This window comes from Pristis pectinata, chromosome 2 (genome assembly GCF_009764475.1).
Source record: "Pristis pectinata isolate sPriPec2 chromosome 2, sPriPec2.1.pri, whole genome shotgun sequence".
Lineage (NCBI taxonomy): Eukaryota > Metazoa > Chordata > Chondrichthyes > Rhinopristiformes > Pristidae > Pristis > Pristis pectinata.
The window spans coordinates 8748988-8763591 of NC_067406.1; the positions used below are offsets into that span (position 1 = coordinate 8748988).

The following is a 14604-nucleotide window of genomic DNA, read 5'->3' on the forward strand; positions in this document are numbered from 1 at the left end:
CATGCTGACTTTGGCCTATTTTATCATGTGCTTCCAAGTACCCTGAAACCTCACCCTTAATGATGGACTCTAACATCTTACCAACCACTGAATTCAGGCCAACTGGTCTATAATTTCCTGTCTTTTGCCTCCCTCCCTTCTGAAAGAGTGGAGCGACATCTGCGATTTTCCAATCCTCCGGAACCATTCTTAAATCTAGTGATTCTTCAAAGATCACTACTAATGCCTCCACAACCTCTTCAGCTACCTCCTGGGGTGTAGTCCATCTGATCCCGGTGACTTATCCACCTTCAGACCTTTCAGCTTCCCAATTACCTTCTCCTTGGCAATAGTGACCACTAAATAATAGTGAAACAGGCTTAATATGCCTTCAAATGAGAACCATTCCAGCTTGCCTGTTCTCTCTGTCAAGTTCAAGTTCATTGTCATAGGCATACATACCCAGGGTATAAATGCCATGAAAATTAGCTTTTTGCAGTAACAGCACAGTCCATTGCAAACATAAACTTAAATGAACATAAATTGTACTTAACTTATATGACAAAATAAACATAACGACAGACACAAGAAAGACCACAGATGCTGGAAACCTGGAGCAACACACAAAATGCTGGAGGAACTCAGTGAGTCAGGCAGCATCTATGGAGGGAAATAGACAGTTAATGTTTCGAGTCCAGACGCTTCATCAGGCCATGAGTGCAAGTTGAGAGAGAAAGAAAATAAGAAATATGGTCCGAGGAATTGTTCAGGTTTTTTAGTGTCAGTGGACCAGGCTGGGTACAGACAACAGGCTTCTATCTCTTGAATGACCAGTTTAATTTTTATGTCAGTTTCTACCTTCAATTGATGGCACACAAAATGCTTTACAACCTCGTTCAGCTTGCAATGTTGAGTGTGTGATCTGTCTTGGTCTCTTCCTGAAACTCCCACCATCTCTGAAGCCACTCTTTAATTCATTCCTTGTGAATTCAAGTTATAACTGAATGCAGTGAATACTCAAAAGGCTTTGGACCCTGAAAATTTCCCAATTGTGGTGTTAATAAATTGTGCTTCACTACATACCTGCCTCTGGTCAGGCTGTTCCATTGTAGCTATAAAAATGGCATGACAATAGGAAAAATTATCTTGCTCATAAAAAGCAGGATGTCCAACCCAGCTGACAGCCTTTCCATCAAAGCGACGGAAGATGTTTTTGACAGGCCTATCAACCACCAATGATTGTTTGGGTTGGACCAACTTGAATTGTTTTCTCTGGAGCGTCAGAGACTGAGGAGAGACCTGATAGAAGTTTTTAAAATTGTAAGAGGAATAGATCGGGTAGACAGCCAGAATCTTTTTCCCAGGATAGAAATCTCGAATACTAGAGGGTATGCATTTAAGGTGAGAGGGGAAATGTTTAAAGGGGATGTGCGGGGCAAGATTTTTTACACCAGAGAGTGATGGGTGCCTGAGATGCACTGCCAGGGATGGTGGTGGAAGTAGATACGATGGTGGCATTCAAGAGGCTTTTAGATATGCACATGAATATGGTAAATTGGTTTATTATTGTCACATGTACCGAGGTACAGTGTTTTGCATGCCATCCCTACAGATCATTTCATCACATCAGTGCATTGAGGTAGTACAAGGGAAAACAATAACAGAATGCGGAATAAAGTGTTACAGTTACAGAGAAAGTGCACTGCAGGCAGACAAGCTTTCAGGCTTTTGTATCTTCTGCCCAATGGGAGGTGGGAGAAGAGAGAATGTCCGTGGTTTGTGTGGTCATTTTTTATGTTGGCTGCAATACCGAGGCAGCGAGGAGTGTAGACAGATTCCATGGAGGGGAGACTAGTTTCCGTGAATATGTAGGGAATGGCAGGATATGGATCATGTACGGGCAGATGGGATTAGTTTAATTTGGCATTATGCTCGGCACAGACATCGTGGGCCGAAGGGCCTGTTCCTGTGCTGTAGTGTTCGATGTTCTACGTACCCTATTGACAGAGAGAGAAAGACAGAGACATGGTGTGGGAGGGGGAGAGAATGAGAGAAAGAGAGAATCAGAGGAATAAAACCTTTTCATCTTTCTCTACCTGAACATCTCCACAATTAAAGATAAATAGAAAGAAAGTTCATCATCGGCTGAGATGGGAGGTGGGGCAGGGTGGGTAGTGAATTATTGGAACAATATTATTATTATTTATAACAATTATTGTAATAATTGAAATGTTATCACAAAATGCATTGAAAATTCTGCTCGTGCAACCCTCCCCGCCATTGAGGACATCTTCAAGAGGCGGTGCCTCAGGAAGGCAGCATCCATCATTAAGGACCCTCACCACCCGGGACATGTCCTCTTCTCGTTACTACCATCAGGAAGGAGGTACGGGAGCCTGAAGACCCACATTCAACGATTCAGGAACAGCTTCTTCCCCTCCGCCATCAGATTTCCGAACGGTCCATGAACCCATGAACACTCCCTCGTTATTCCTCTTTTGCACTATTTATTTATTTTTGTAACTTATAGTAATTTTTATGTCTTTATGTCTTGCACTGTACTGCTGCCGCAAAACAACAAATTTCACAACATATATCAGTGATAATAAACCTGATTCTGATTCATGCATATCCTCATTTACACCATGCACATTTCCTTTGCATTGAAACACCCTCTATCGTCAACTGAGATATCAATCCACAGTCAGTGAATTTTAACACAATCACGGCATCCTTCACCCCTTGAGAAAATAGACCGCACTGTTCGAGAAAGACAATGGCATTCTTACCCGGATGAAGCTTGGGAAGTTTAGGCCGTAGTAACCAATTGCAAAGTAGTCCGGTTTGGGCCTCAGAACCTGCATGATGTTTTCATAGAATTTGGCCTGGCGTTGCTGTGAAATTCAGAACAGAGGAAGATCAGAGGGTGAGAGGAAAAAAAGTACCTCCTTCCAGCTTTGTGGTCTAGCCTGTCAATGGTGCCCTTTCTCAGCCACTTGGGTTGCTATACTGCTCCATGGCTGCTCTCTCTGCTACTGAACACCTGCAACAGCCATCCCGAGCTCCCAGTTGCATGCATTACAATTCCCCTTCCCATTCCCACACTGACCTGTCCATCGTCAGCCTCCTCCACCGCCAGGGTGAGGCCCAATGCAAACTGGAAGAACAGCACCTCATATTCCGCCTGGGGAGTCAACATCCCAATGGTATGAACGTTGAATTTTCCAGTTTCAAGTGAACCTCACCTCCGGTATTCTGCCCCTCATCTCTATGCTCTCTCTCCCTGTCCTCACAGCTTGGTTTAGCAACTGCTCTGCCCAGGACCACAAGAAACTGCAGAGAATTGTGGACACAGCCTAGCACATCACAGAAACCATCCTCCCCTCCATGCACTCTGTCTAGACCTCTTGCTGCCTTGGTGAAGCAGCCAGCATAGTCAAAGACCCCTCCCACCCGGGTCATTCTCTCTTCTCTCCTCTCCCATCAGGTAGAAGATACAGGAGCTTAAGGGCACATACCACCAGGCTCAAGGACAGCTTCTATCCCACAGTGATAAGACTATTGAACGGCTCCCTTATACGATGAGATGAACTCACAATCTACATTGTTATGATCTTGCACCTTATTGTCTACCTGCAATGCACTTCCTTTGTAGCTGTGACACTTTACTCTGTATTCTGTTATTTTTTTTTACCTGTACTACCTCAATGCACTTTGTACTAACTCAATGCACTCTGTACTAACTCAATGTAACTGCGCTGTGTAATGAATTGACCTGTACGAATGGTATGCAAGACAAGTTTTTCACTGTACCTTGGTATGTGACAATAATAAACCAATACCAATACCTCCAGTCCTCCTATTTTTGTCCTTTTTCCCATGCACCCCCTCTGGCTGCCCCCCTCACCATTTTTATCCCCCTCCCCTTCCCGGTTCCACTCACCCATCGGCTCACCCCCACCCCCCTCCCCATATGGTCCTGGTTCCACCAGCCTTTCATCTCTCCCCTGATGGTTCCCATTCTCACATCCTTTATATATCAAGAGTCCAGCACTGGTAGCCCTATGTGTTACCGCATCTCCCTCCAGTAGCTGCCTCCCACGTTCATCCTCCCCTCTCCCTTCTTGGCTCCATCTGCCTCCACCTATTACCCTCCTGCATCTTGTCTCCCAACTCCACCCTTCCCCTTCCCCCACCTGGCTCAATCTGCCCATCATCCTTCGCCCACCCATGGGTGGAGAGTCTCAAACTGGGGCTCACAGTCTCAAAGTAAGGGGTTAGCCCTTCACAACTGAATTGAAAGGATCTACCTTCACCCAACGGGCAGTGAATCTTTGGAACTCTCTCCCCAAGAGGGCTGTGGAGGCTCAGTCACTCTACACTCAAGCCAGAAATCAATAGACTTCTGGATATCAGTGGAGGCAAGAAATACGGGTTTCATGCAGAAAAGTGACGTTGGGGTAAATGATCAGCAGACCAGGCACGAGGGGCCGATGGCCTTCTCCTATTCCTTATGTTCTCATGTTATAGTGCAGAAGCAGGCTATTCAGCCCTTCACACAATGCTGGCTCTTCTCAAAGGGAAACATTCCCAGTTCCTCTTCCCTCTCTCAATAACTGGTCTCATTCTACCAGCGCCAGCGACACAGGTTCAATTCCGGCCACTGTCTGTAAGGAGTTTGTACATCCTCTCCCCTTCTACCCAGCCTATGGCTTTGACACTTTTCCAAAAGTGAACCTAACATACGGTGAATCAACCACATGGGAGATGTGATGGGGACTTTCAAAATCACGGGAGATTTCTGAGGTGGAATCGTTTCCTCTGGCAAATGGCAGTGACAGATTTAAAATAAATTTCAAACAAGCCAGAATGGAAATGAGGAGACATTTGCATCCACTCTATCTTTATTGCTGGACTTGGGCACAGCAACATTGCCGTAGAATCAGGGTAGAGATGTCAAATACTAGAGGGCATATCTTTAAGCAGAGAGGGGGATAAGATAATATATCTTTATTAGTCACATGTACATCGAAACACACAGTGAAAGTTTAAAGGAGATGTGTGGAGCAAGTTTCTTTACATGGAGAGTGGTGGATGCCTAGAACAGGCTCCCAGGGATGGTGGTGGAAGCAGATATGATAGTGGCATCTAAGAGGCATTTGGACGGGCTCATGAATATGCAGGGAATGGAGCGATATGTATTATGTACAAGCACGGTAGTTTGGCGGCTTGTGTAACGCTATTACAGCGCCAGCGACCCAGGTTCAATTCCGGCCGCTGTCTGTAAGGAGTTTGTACATTCTCCCTGCGTCTGCGTGGGTTTCCTCCGGGTGCTCTGGTTTCCTCCTACATTCCAAAGATGTACGGGTTAGGAAGTTGTGGGCATGCTATGTTGGCGCCGGAAGCGTGGCGACACTTGCGGGCTGCCCCTAGAACACTCCATGCAAAAGATGCATTTCACTGTGTGTTTTGATGTCCATGTGACTAATAAAGATATCTTATCTTAATTTGGCATCATGCTCGGCACAGACATTGTGGGCCGAAGGGCCTGCTCCTGTGCTTTACTGTTCTACATTAGCATAAATACACAATGATCACTTTGACCACTTTGCACTACAATAGACTTTGATTTTTTTTGTTCTTAATTGTGTTCTTTCTTGTATAATTTTATAAAATTTAAACGTAATTTATGTTTCTCTTGTGAATGCTGTGTCTCTCATGTTAGGTGCCTGTGATGTTGCAGCAAATAAGTTTTCCATTGCAACTGTGCCTGCATGTACTTGTGCTTATGATAATAAACTTGACTTTGACTTTGACTTTTTTCTATGTTCCATGACCCTCTGCTATCGATGGGTCAAATAAATCCATAAGAATAAAAATGAAGTGACCAGAGTGTGGAAGTGAACTCTCTCTGACTCCTGCACAAACGGTGGAGTGTAATCTAAAGCACTACTGAGCTACTTGAAGAGAAACCCAATGATTTCCTCTATTAACCTTGCAACTATTTCAAAAGTTTGTCACTGCCCACTGCCCCATCAGACACACTCCCTCTGTGGATTAGAGAAAAGCCTGTGGAGAGGTGAAGCCTAATCGCCTGAACATAATATGGCTTTCATCAATCATCATTAGCTTATCAAAATCAATGCCAGCTTGCAGTTACTCACCAGGGTCTTGCTCAGCAGCCCATAATCAAAGACCTCCATTTCGTACTGCTCAGCAAGCTCCTTGCAGAGATGAATGGCTTCTTCCCACATCTGCTCACAGCAAGCGGTGAATAATTAGCTCAACACATTCAACTGCTTCATCTGTGCTCCATCATCTACTAAATGCAATGCATACTTTCTAAAGGGCTTTCCCTGAATTTACTTTCCCTACCCCGTGCCCACCAACTTCAGTAGTCAGGGGTATTCACACCCTTCCACTGTATCACCTCAAAGACAACGATAGCTCCAGTTGAATGTCCACCAACCGCCCTGTCGTCCAGTTGTACATCACAAGGGCATGGGTTTCAAGGTCCATGGCTCATGACATTGGCTTTGTAGTGCAGGGGACAGAGACGCACCGCTCCTGAGCAGTGGGTATAACACAGCAGTTTCTGGATGTGGGGTGACGATAACTGAATGTTATACGGACTGCAGTTATATGGTTAACTGCAGTTAGGAGGTTAACTGCAGTTTTACAGACTGGGTACAGAGTGGACGTATCCGGCTAAGGAATGGCAGTGATTGAGAATGGAGTGTCAGAGTGTGTGGGTATGGAGTGTCAGTGTGTGCGTGTATGGAGTATCAGTGCGTGGGTATGGAGTGTTAGTGTCTGGGTAGGGAACCGCTGCCATTGCTAGAAGCACGGCCTCTCCAACCCACTGCCCAGCAGATAAGAGGTGGGCTGTCATTCAATGGAGGATCAGGTGAGGCAGCCAAACAGATCCTTTAATTGGGAACCCACCTCAAGCCCACAATACTGTTGAGGGTCTTTACTGCTGGGACAGTGGTGCAGCTGGTCGAGCCGCTGCCTCACAGCTCCAGTGACCCAGGTTCAATCCTGACCTCCAGGTCTGACTGAGTGGAGTTTGCACGCTCACCCTCTGATAACGCGGCTTTCCTCTGGGTGCTCCGTTTTCCTCCCACATCCCAACTATATGCAGGTTGGTAGGTTAGCTGACCAGTGTAAATTTTTGCCTGGACCACTTCCAGCTCATTAACATCCCTTTGATAAACTTTTAACATGGCACGTGGTTATAATTTTAAATAAGAGATAAGATAGTTTTATTAGTACCAGATGGCACATTTCAATAGTTACAGTGGGATTACAGGTGGGAAAATACAAACTCCAAGGTTTCTCCTCCCCCCTTCCTCCTTCCAAAGAACTACTGCCTTCATTTTGTTTGTGATGGCCAGACTTAACATGACTATTGTTATATGGTGAAATACCATTTCATTATCAAACCCTTTGAGACACAGGGTAGGGATTTTTTTTGGAGTGGTTCTCTCTGCTTGCCTATTTAAAATAAATCAACCCTTAAACACAATGGGGTTTCTCTTGGAGTAGCCCATTGCTTGTCTGCATAGTTTAAATGCTCTTCTCATGGTTTTTAACTTAAGAGCCTTTGACGAAGGGTTGCAAGAGTGGTTGGGTATAAAACCAAGCATGTTGGTTGAGGAGATCTCGTGAACTTCAGAGGCTTGTGGTTGTCACAAACCACAGGGATTCAGAGAAGGGAAAAGGTGGTTAATCATAGCAGCCTTCTCTTTCTTTCTCACATCTCTGACATTTACAGAGGTCATGGCATTTTCAGATATTAAATTTCTGAGTACACCAGCTGCCACTCGAAGATTATCAACTCGGTGAAAGACGCCTTTTGGTCTGCCCGAAACTTGTTGGTCTTCCAACAGGATGATGGTAAGGGAATGCTGTCGACTGGCACAGTCCAGGATGCAGGAGTACGTGCTGAGGGACGCACTGAAGCTGGGCGCATCAATGCAGATTCCTCATGGGGAAGGACCACAGTCTAGGTCCTGCCACCGCTGGACTCTGAGGGGCTTGTTCCTATGTAGCAGCCTCTCAAACACTTCATGGGCTTACTGGTTAAAGAGGAAACATGAGTGATATCACTGCTTTGCAAGATTGGCTGGATGACACAATGAATGTATTGGTTTGATGACACAATGAATGTATTGGTTTGATGGCACAATGAATGTATTGGTTTGATGGTACAATTAATGTAAAGCGAGACATAGTCATAGAGTACTACAGCAGAAACAGGCCCTTTGGCCCATCTAGTCCATGCCGCCTGATCTTCTGCCTAGTCCCATCTACCTGCACCCATGCACTGAGTGATTTGTATTTCCTAAATTCTGTTACCTGGACTGGCTTATGTGTGACTCCAAACCCACAGCAATGTGTTCACTTCTCAAATGCCCCTGAACTGGTCTAGCAAACCACCCAGCAGACAGGTAGGGATGGGCAATAAATTCTGGCCTTGCCAATGATGTCCAGATGCTGAAATACATGAATGAAATAAAACTTCAGAGACTATCCACATTCCTGACCTTAAGACGGAAGGAAGGTCATTGATAAAGCAGTGTAGAAGATGGCCCTGAGGAACACCAGCAGTAATTTTCTGGGTCAAGGATGAATGACGTCCAATAAGCACAACCATCTCCCTGTGTACAAGGAGCAAAAAACAAATTGCTGGAGGAACTCAGTGGGTCAGGCAGCATCTGTGGAGGGAAGGGATGGTCGATGTTTTGGGTCGAGACCCTGTGGGGTTGGAGTCACACAGAAGTTAGACCTGGTAAGGGCAACAGATTCTCATCCCTTAATGGACTTCATGAACCAGATGGATTGTTAACAATTCGGAAGTTTCATGGTCATTACCAGTACACCTGGATTATTAACTGAACAAATTCCACAGCTGCTTTGCGGGATATGATCTTAAGTCTTGGGATACTTATTCCAAACCTCCAGGTTACTATTCTGGTAAATTAATCATTGTATCCATATTCACAAGTACAAGTCCATCTGCAAATCCTCAGTAAATGAAGCAGACCAGAGAGTGGACCTAGACATTCAGGCATGAGTCCTGATGGAAGGTCAAAAATCCCTCTGCCTCCACAGATGATGGTGGACTTGCTGAGTTCGAATCAGTTTGATTTTTTTTTGCTCCAGATTACAGCATCTGCAGCCTCTTGTGTCGTCAAGACTGGGCTGATAAGCGCATTCATGCCTCAGAAGTATCAGGCAATGAACATCTCCAACAAGAGATATTCTAACCTATCTTTATGGTGTTACAATTACCGAGTCCTTCACTGTCAATATCCTGGGGATTAACATTGATCAGAAACTCAATTGAACATGCCACATAAATACCATGGTTACAAAAGCAGGTCAGAGTCTGGGGATCCTGCGGTATCTCCTGACACTGCAAATACTTTCTAGGGGCAGGCACGGTAGTGTAGCAGTTAACGTAACGCTTTACAGCGCCAGCGACCTGGGTTCAATTCCCGCCGCTGTCTGTAAGGAGTTTGTACATTCTCCCTGTGTCTGCGTGGGTTTCCTCCGGGTGCTCCGGTTTCCTCCCACATTCCAAAGACGTACGGGTTAGGAAGTTGTGGGCATGCTACGTCAGCACTGGAAGCATGGTGACACTTGCAGGCTGCCCCCAGAACACTCTACACAAAAGATGCATTTCACTGTGTGTTTCGATGTTCATGTGACTAATAAAGATATCTTATCTTATCTTATCTAGTATCCACAAGGCACAAGTTGAGAGCATGGATGGGTAAGTTTAGCTCAAACACTCAAGCTCAAATCTATATTAAGCTTTGCTCTGCTAAAGTGAATCTCATCCACCAATCTGCTGGCCATTCCCTCCATCACAGGTACACTGTGACTGCACTATATACCACCTACAAAATGCACTGCTGTTACACTGAGACCACTCTGACAGCACCTTCCAAATGTGTGACCTCTTCGGTCAAAATGGGCAGCACAGTGGCGCAGCTAGTGGAGCCACTGCCTCATAGCTCCAGGGACCTGCGTTCAATCCTGACCTCCGGTGGTCCCTGTGTGGAGTTTGTATGTTCTCCCTGTGACTGTGTGGGTTTCCCCCAGGTGCTCCCGGTTTCCACCCACATCCCAAAGACGTAGGTTGGGAGGTTAATTGACCACTGTAAATTGCCCCTGGTGTGTAGGTGAGTGGTAGAATCTGGGGGGAGTTGATGGGGATGTGAGGAGAATAAAATAGGATTAGTGTAGAATCAGTGGCCAGGGCATATTCAGTGGGCTGAACTTCTCCATGGATTGTCACCTTGTCGTGGTGGAGAAGCTTGTGTGGTCCTGAGATCTCGAGAGTGATGCCGTCTGGAGCTATGCTCCTGGTAGGATCACTCATGGCAGTAAGATCGATGGTGAGGTCCCTGACAAAGAACAATCCAACCAAGACCTCAATGGTGGAACAGGTGGACGAAGTTACTTCGAACTCAACGACTGTGAAAGGCGGATGAAGGCTGCAACAAATCCATCAGCTCCAATCGTCGTGGTTTCCATGCCATTGGAATCAGTTGGTTGATTTGTGAAGTATCATGTGCTTTTTGTCGTGCAACATCAAGTACATGTTAAACAAATACACGCACAGGCGTCTTCGTTCTGCGGGCTACTTCTCAAGTCTTTCGGCGATCGGGGGAGGGCGACGGGAGCAGGCAATGTGATGGCTGGAAGCTCCTAGTCAAGAACCGGACTCATAAGCCACTTGAGAGCCCATATATAGATCAACGCAACGAAGACCGTCATCCTTGACCTCGAGGGACAGCCACGATGATGACGAGTGGGCCGAAGTACTGAAGTATGACACTAAGGACAGGGACATCAGGTGTATGGGAACACCACCACCCTCAGGTTCCGAGTAAAGTCACAAACTGTCATGACTTGGAAATATGTTGTCAGTCCTCCATTGTCACTGGATCGAATCCTGGAACTCCCTCCCCAACAGCACAGTGGGAGCACCTTCACCAGAAGGACCACAGTGGTTCAAGAAGGCAGCTCGCCCCCACCTTCTGGAGGACAATTAGGAATGTTCTTGCCAGCGGAACCCACATCCCAACAAATGATAAAATAAAAACAAAAATTGCACAATTCGCAATTTTCAAAATATCACAAAATAGGAAGGACACTAATTGGGCAAACCAATTCGTTCAGCATTGCTTACAATGTATAGGGTACAGAGACAATTTTGGGCTGACTCATTAAGGAGCTATTACATTAATCTATTGTATTTAGCATTTCAAAAGCTTAGAAAAGCAAATGTTTTGTTCCTCTGATCCCAATATGCAGCAACATCTCCTGCCTGTATTTACCTATGGCCTTTCAAATGCCTTTAAGGAGGCTTTGGGAACTTAAATATAAACATTTAATGGCTTAAACACTCTTTCCAGATGATTATTTTCCTGCCATTTCCTTTGAGGCAAATGTTTCTGTTGTTCATCTCACTGTTGACAATTGTTTCTCTGACACCTTTCTCCGAGCAAATGTGTTTCCTTCTTAGCGTTGATAAAAATCAAAAAAACCTCTTTTAATAACCCATCCTTCACTGAACTCTGCCACCTTTATCCCATCATATGATCCAGACAAACCAATAGGGTTGGTTGTTAACTGTCTCCACAGTTCATGGGCAATTTTTCTCAGAATATCTCACAACAGAGAAGGAGGCCAGTTGGCCCACCAAGACCACAGCAATCCCATTTATTTCCCCCGCATATTTCCCTGCACCCTGATCCCTCTCAGCTGCCCACCAAATTCCTCTGATTCTTCTGCCATCCGACTATGCCTGGGGTAACTTACAGAGGTGACAAAGGATTCCAGAGCTGAAACGTAAACTGGAGACACAAGAGACTGCAGATGCTGGAATCTGGAACAACACACAGGATGCTGGAGGAACTCAGCAGGTTGAGACCCTTCATCTGGACTGTAGACTCAGTGGGCTGAATATATCACGGGCACATCCCTCCCAGTCAGTAGTATCTACAGGAGGTGCTGCCTCAAGAAGGCAACTTCCATCATCAAAGGTCCCCACTATCCGGGCCATGCCATCTTCTCGTAGCTACCATCGGGCAGGAGATACGGAAGCCTGAAGTCCCACACCATCAGGTTCAAGAACAGCTGCTTCCCTTCAACCACTCGGCTCTTGAACCAACTGGCAAAACCCTAATCACCACTATACTTTAGCAACACTATGAACACTTTGCACTAAAATGGACTTTGTTTCTTTTTTGTTCTAATTGTGTTTTTAATCTTGTAAAAATTGTGTATAATTTATGTCTAATTTATGCTTTTCTTGTGAATGCTACTTATATGATGCCTGTGATGCTGCTGTAATTAAGTTTTTCATTGCACTTGTGCATACATGTACTTGTGCACATGACAATAAACTCCATTTTGACTTTGAAAGGCTGGTTTCTATATAACTCTAAGGACAAGGCCATAGGTTGTGTGGAAACATCACCACCATCAGGTGGAGTCCAGATGAAGGGTCTTGATCCAAAACTTTCGCTCCTTGACCCACTGAGTTCCTCTAGCATCTTGTGTGTTGCTGAAGAATAAACCATTTCTCTTTCTACAGATGTTGTCTGATCTCCTCTGTGCTTTCAGCATTGTCTTTTATGCTCTATGTTACTGGTTTTATCAACCACTGCTTAAAATGGGTGAATGACTCCAGGTCAAAACTAGCCTTTAATCTAGTAGGAACCTTCTGTGCTTGCCAAAGCATCTTGACTTTAATTTATCCTTCTGCAGAGCTGGAATGTATTGTTCAGAGTGGCACAGAGGTTAGTTCAGCTTCAGCGACCCAGGTTCGATTTTCACCTCTGGTCCTGTCTGTGTGGAGTTTGCTCGTTCTTCCATGTGGGTTCCCCCCACCCCCCAGAGCTCCGGTTTCCTCCCACGTCCCAAAGACAGATGAGTTGGGAGGTAAATTGGCCACTATAAATTGCCCCAGGTGTGCGGATGAGTGGCAGAATCTAGGGAGAGTGGATGGTCGTGTGAGAGAAAATAGGTTACTGGAAAATGTGGGGGAATGGGAGTGATTCAAATGCTCTGACAACCAGCAGAGAATTGATGGGCCAAATGGCTTCCACTTATGTCATGAAAAAATTACGAGGAAACATAATTGACCTTGCACCTTATTGTCTGCCTGCATTGCACTTTCTCTGTAACTGTAACACTTTATTCTGCACTCTGTTATTATTTTACCCTGTACTACCTCAATACACTGTGCAATGAATTGATCTGTATGAACGGTATACAAGTTTTTCACTGTACCTTGACACATGTAACAATAATAAACCAATTCCAATTTCAATTCACTGAGCCGAGGAGGCCATTAAGACCATGCTGGGATGTCTGGAGTCACATTAAGCCAGTGGAGTGTATGTGGCAGAGTTCAGAAGAGAGGTGTGCTTTTACAGCAATTGGCCAAATTTATCAGCACCATTATAGAGACTACCTTTCCTTCAACAACATTCCAGTTTTGTTTCTAACCTTGAATTCATCTCTCAGAAACTTTGATGAGATTTGAATTCAGAGTACTGGATCAATAGCCTGGAATTCTGATCACTGGCCCATCAACTTTAGACATGTATTGTACCCCTTGACAATGGAGAATTTTGACGATTAATAGATGCAGCTCATAGGTGATAACTATGTGTAATTTAGCTGTCGCATATACTACATTGCACCACTGTCGCACTGCACTACAATGGCTGTAAAATACTCTGAGAAGTCCTGAGAGTGTAAAGTGCCAAATATAAGACCCTTTTTCACTAGTGGCTGAAGCAGGTTACACGCAAAAACACCAAGTTGTGTATTCCAGTCTTTGCCGAGAGTGTCATTGAGAGGTTAAGTCTTACCTTGCCCTTGTCAAAGTAGTCAATGATTTTGTTGTATAGATTCTCCTTCAACTGCCGCTGGGTCTGTGAACCCTGGAAGTCTTGGATGTGCAAAGCAACTTGGTCATCTGTCCACTAGATCACCAAAAAGACAAACAGAGAAACAGTCAGATTGAAGCTCGTAAAGTAACTCAAAAATAGCAAAAAAAGATAGTAGAAACCTGCAATGAAAAAATGCTGGAAACATTCAGCAGATCAGGCAGCATCTGTGGAGATAGAAATTAAACTAAGAAAAAGTAAATTAATTTTTCTTGGTTCATTTTGAATACTAAATATTGCAATCTTTCAAAAGTGATAACATTGGGTTGTTATTTTTGGGGAAACATCACCTCACTTCTCTCCCCTCCCCGTGAACATAAACGGAATCCTTACCCCTCCCACATGTTGGTGTTCCAGTCTCCATCTGGAATATTGTGTTCTGCTCTGCGGAATGTCCCATTACATTGGGCCTGGAGGCTTGTGCTGCTGATATGATACTTGGGACCCAAGGAGTTGAAACATGGGGGCAGTTTAGGGTTGAGCTGTAATTCCAAATATTGGAATATTACGGCTTGATGAAATGGAGCCTTGAAGCACAATAGAATGATTCCAATGATTCCAAGAACACAGAACAGTACTGCACAGGAACAGGTTCTGCAGCCCACCATATCTTGATGCCGACCTAACTAAGCTTACGCATGATCCG

The 14604-nt window shown here is 44.9% G+C and overlaps 1 protein-coding gene across 1 annotated transcript in view; it reads right to left on the reverse strand.

The window, feature by feature from the left end:
* LOC127580080 (dedicator of cytokinesis protein 2-like) overlaps positions 1-14604 on the reverse strand; it is a 1107748-nt gene that overhangs the window by 85237 nt on the left and 1007907 nt on the right. The window contains 3 exon segments of the mRNA XM_052033289.1: positions 2769-2873; positions 6144-6233; positions 13881-13994. Coding sequence (XP_051889249.1) covers positions 2769-2873; positions 6144-6233; positions 13881-13994 — 309 coding nt within the window.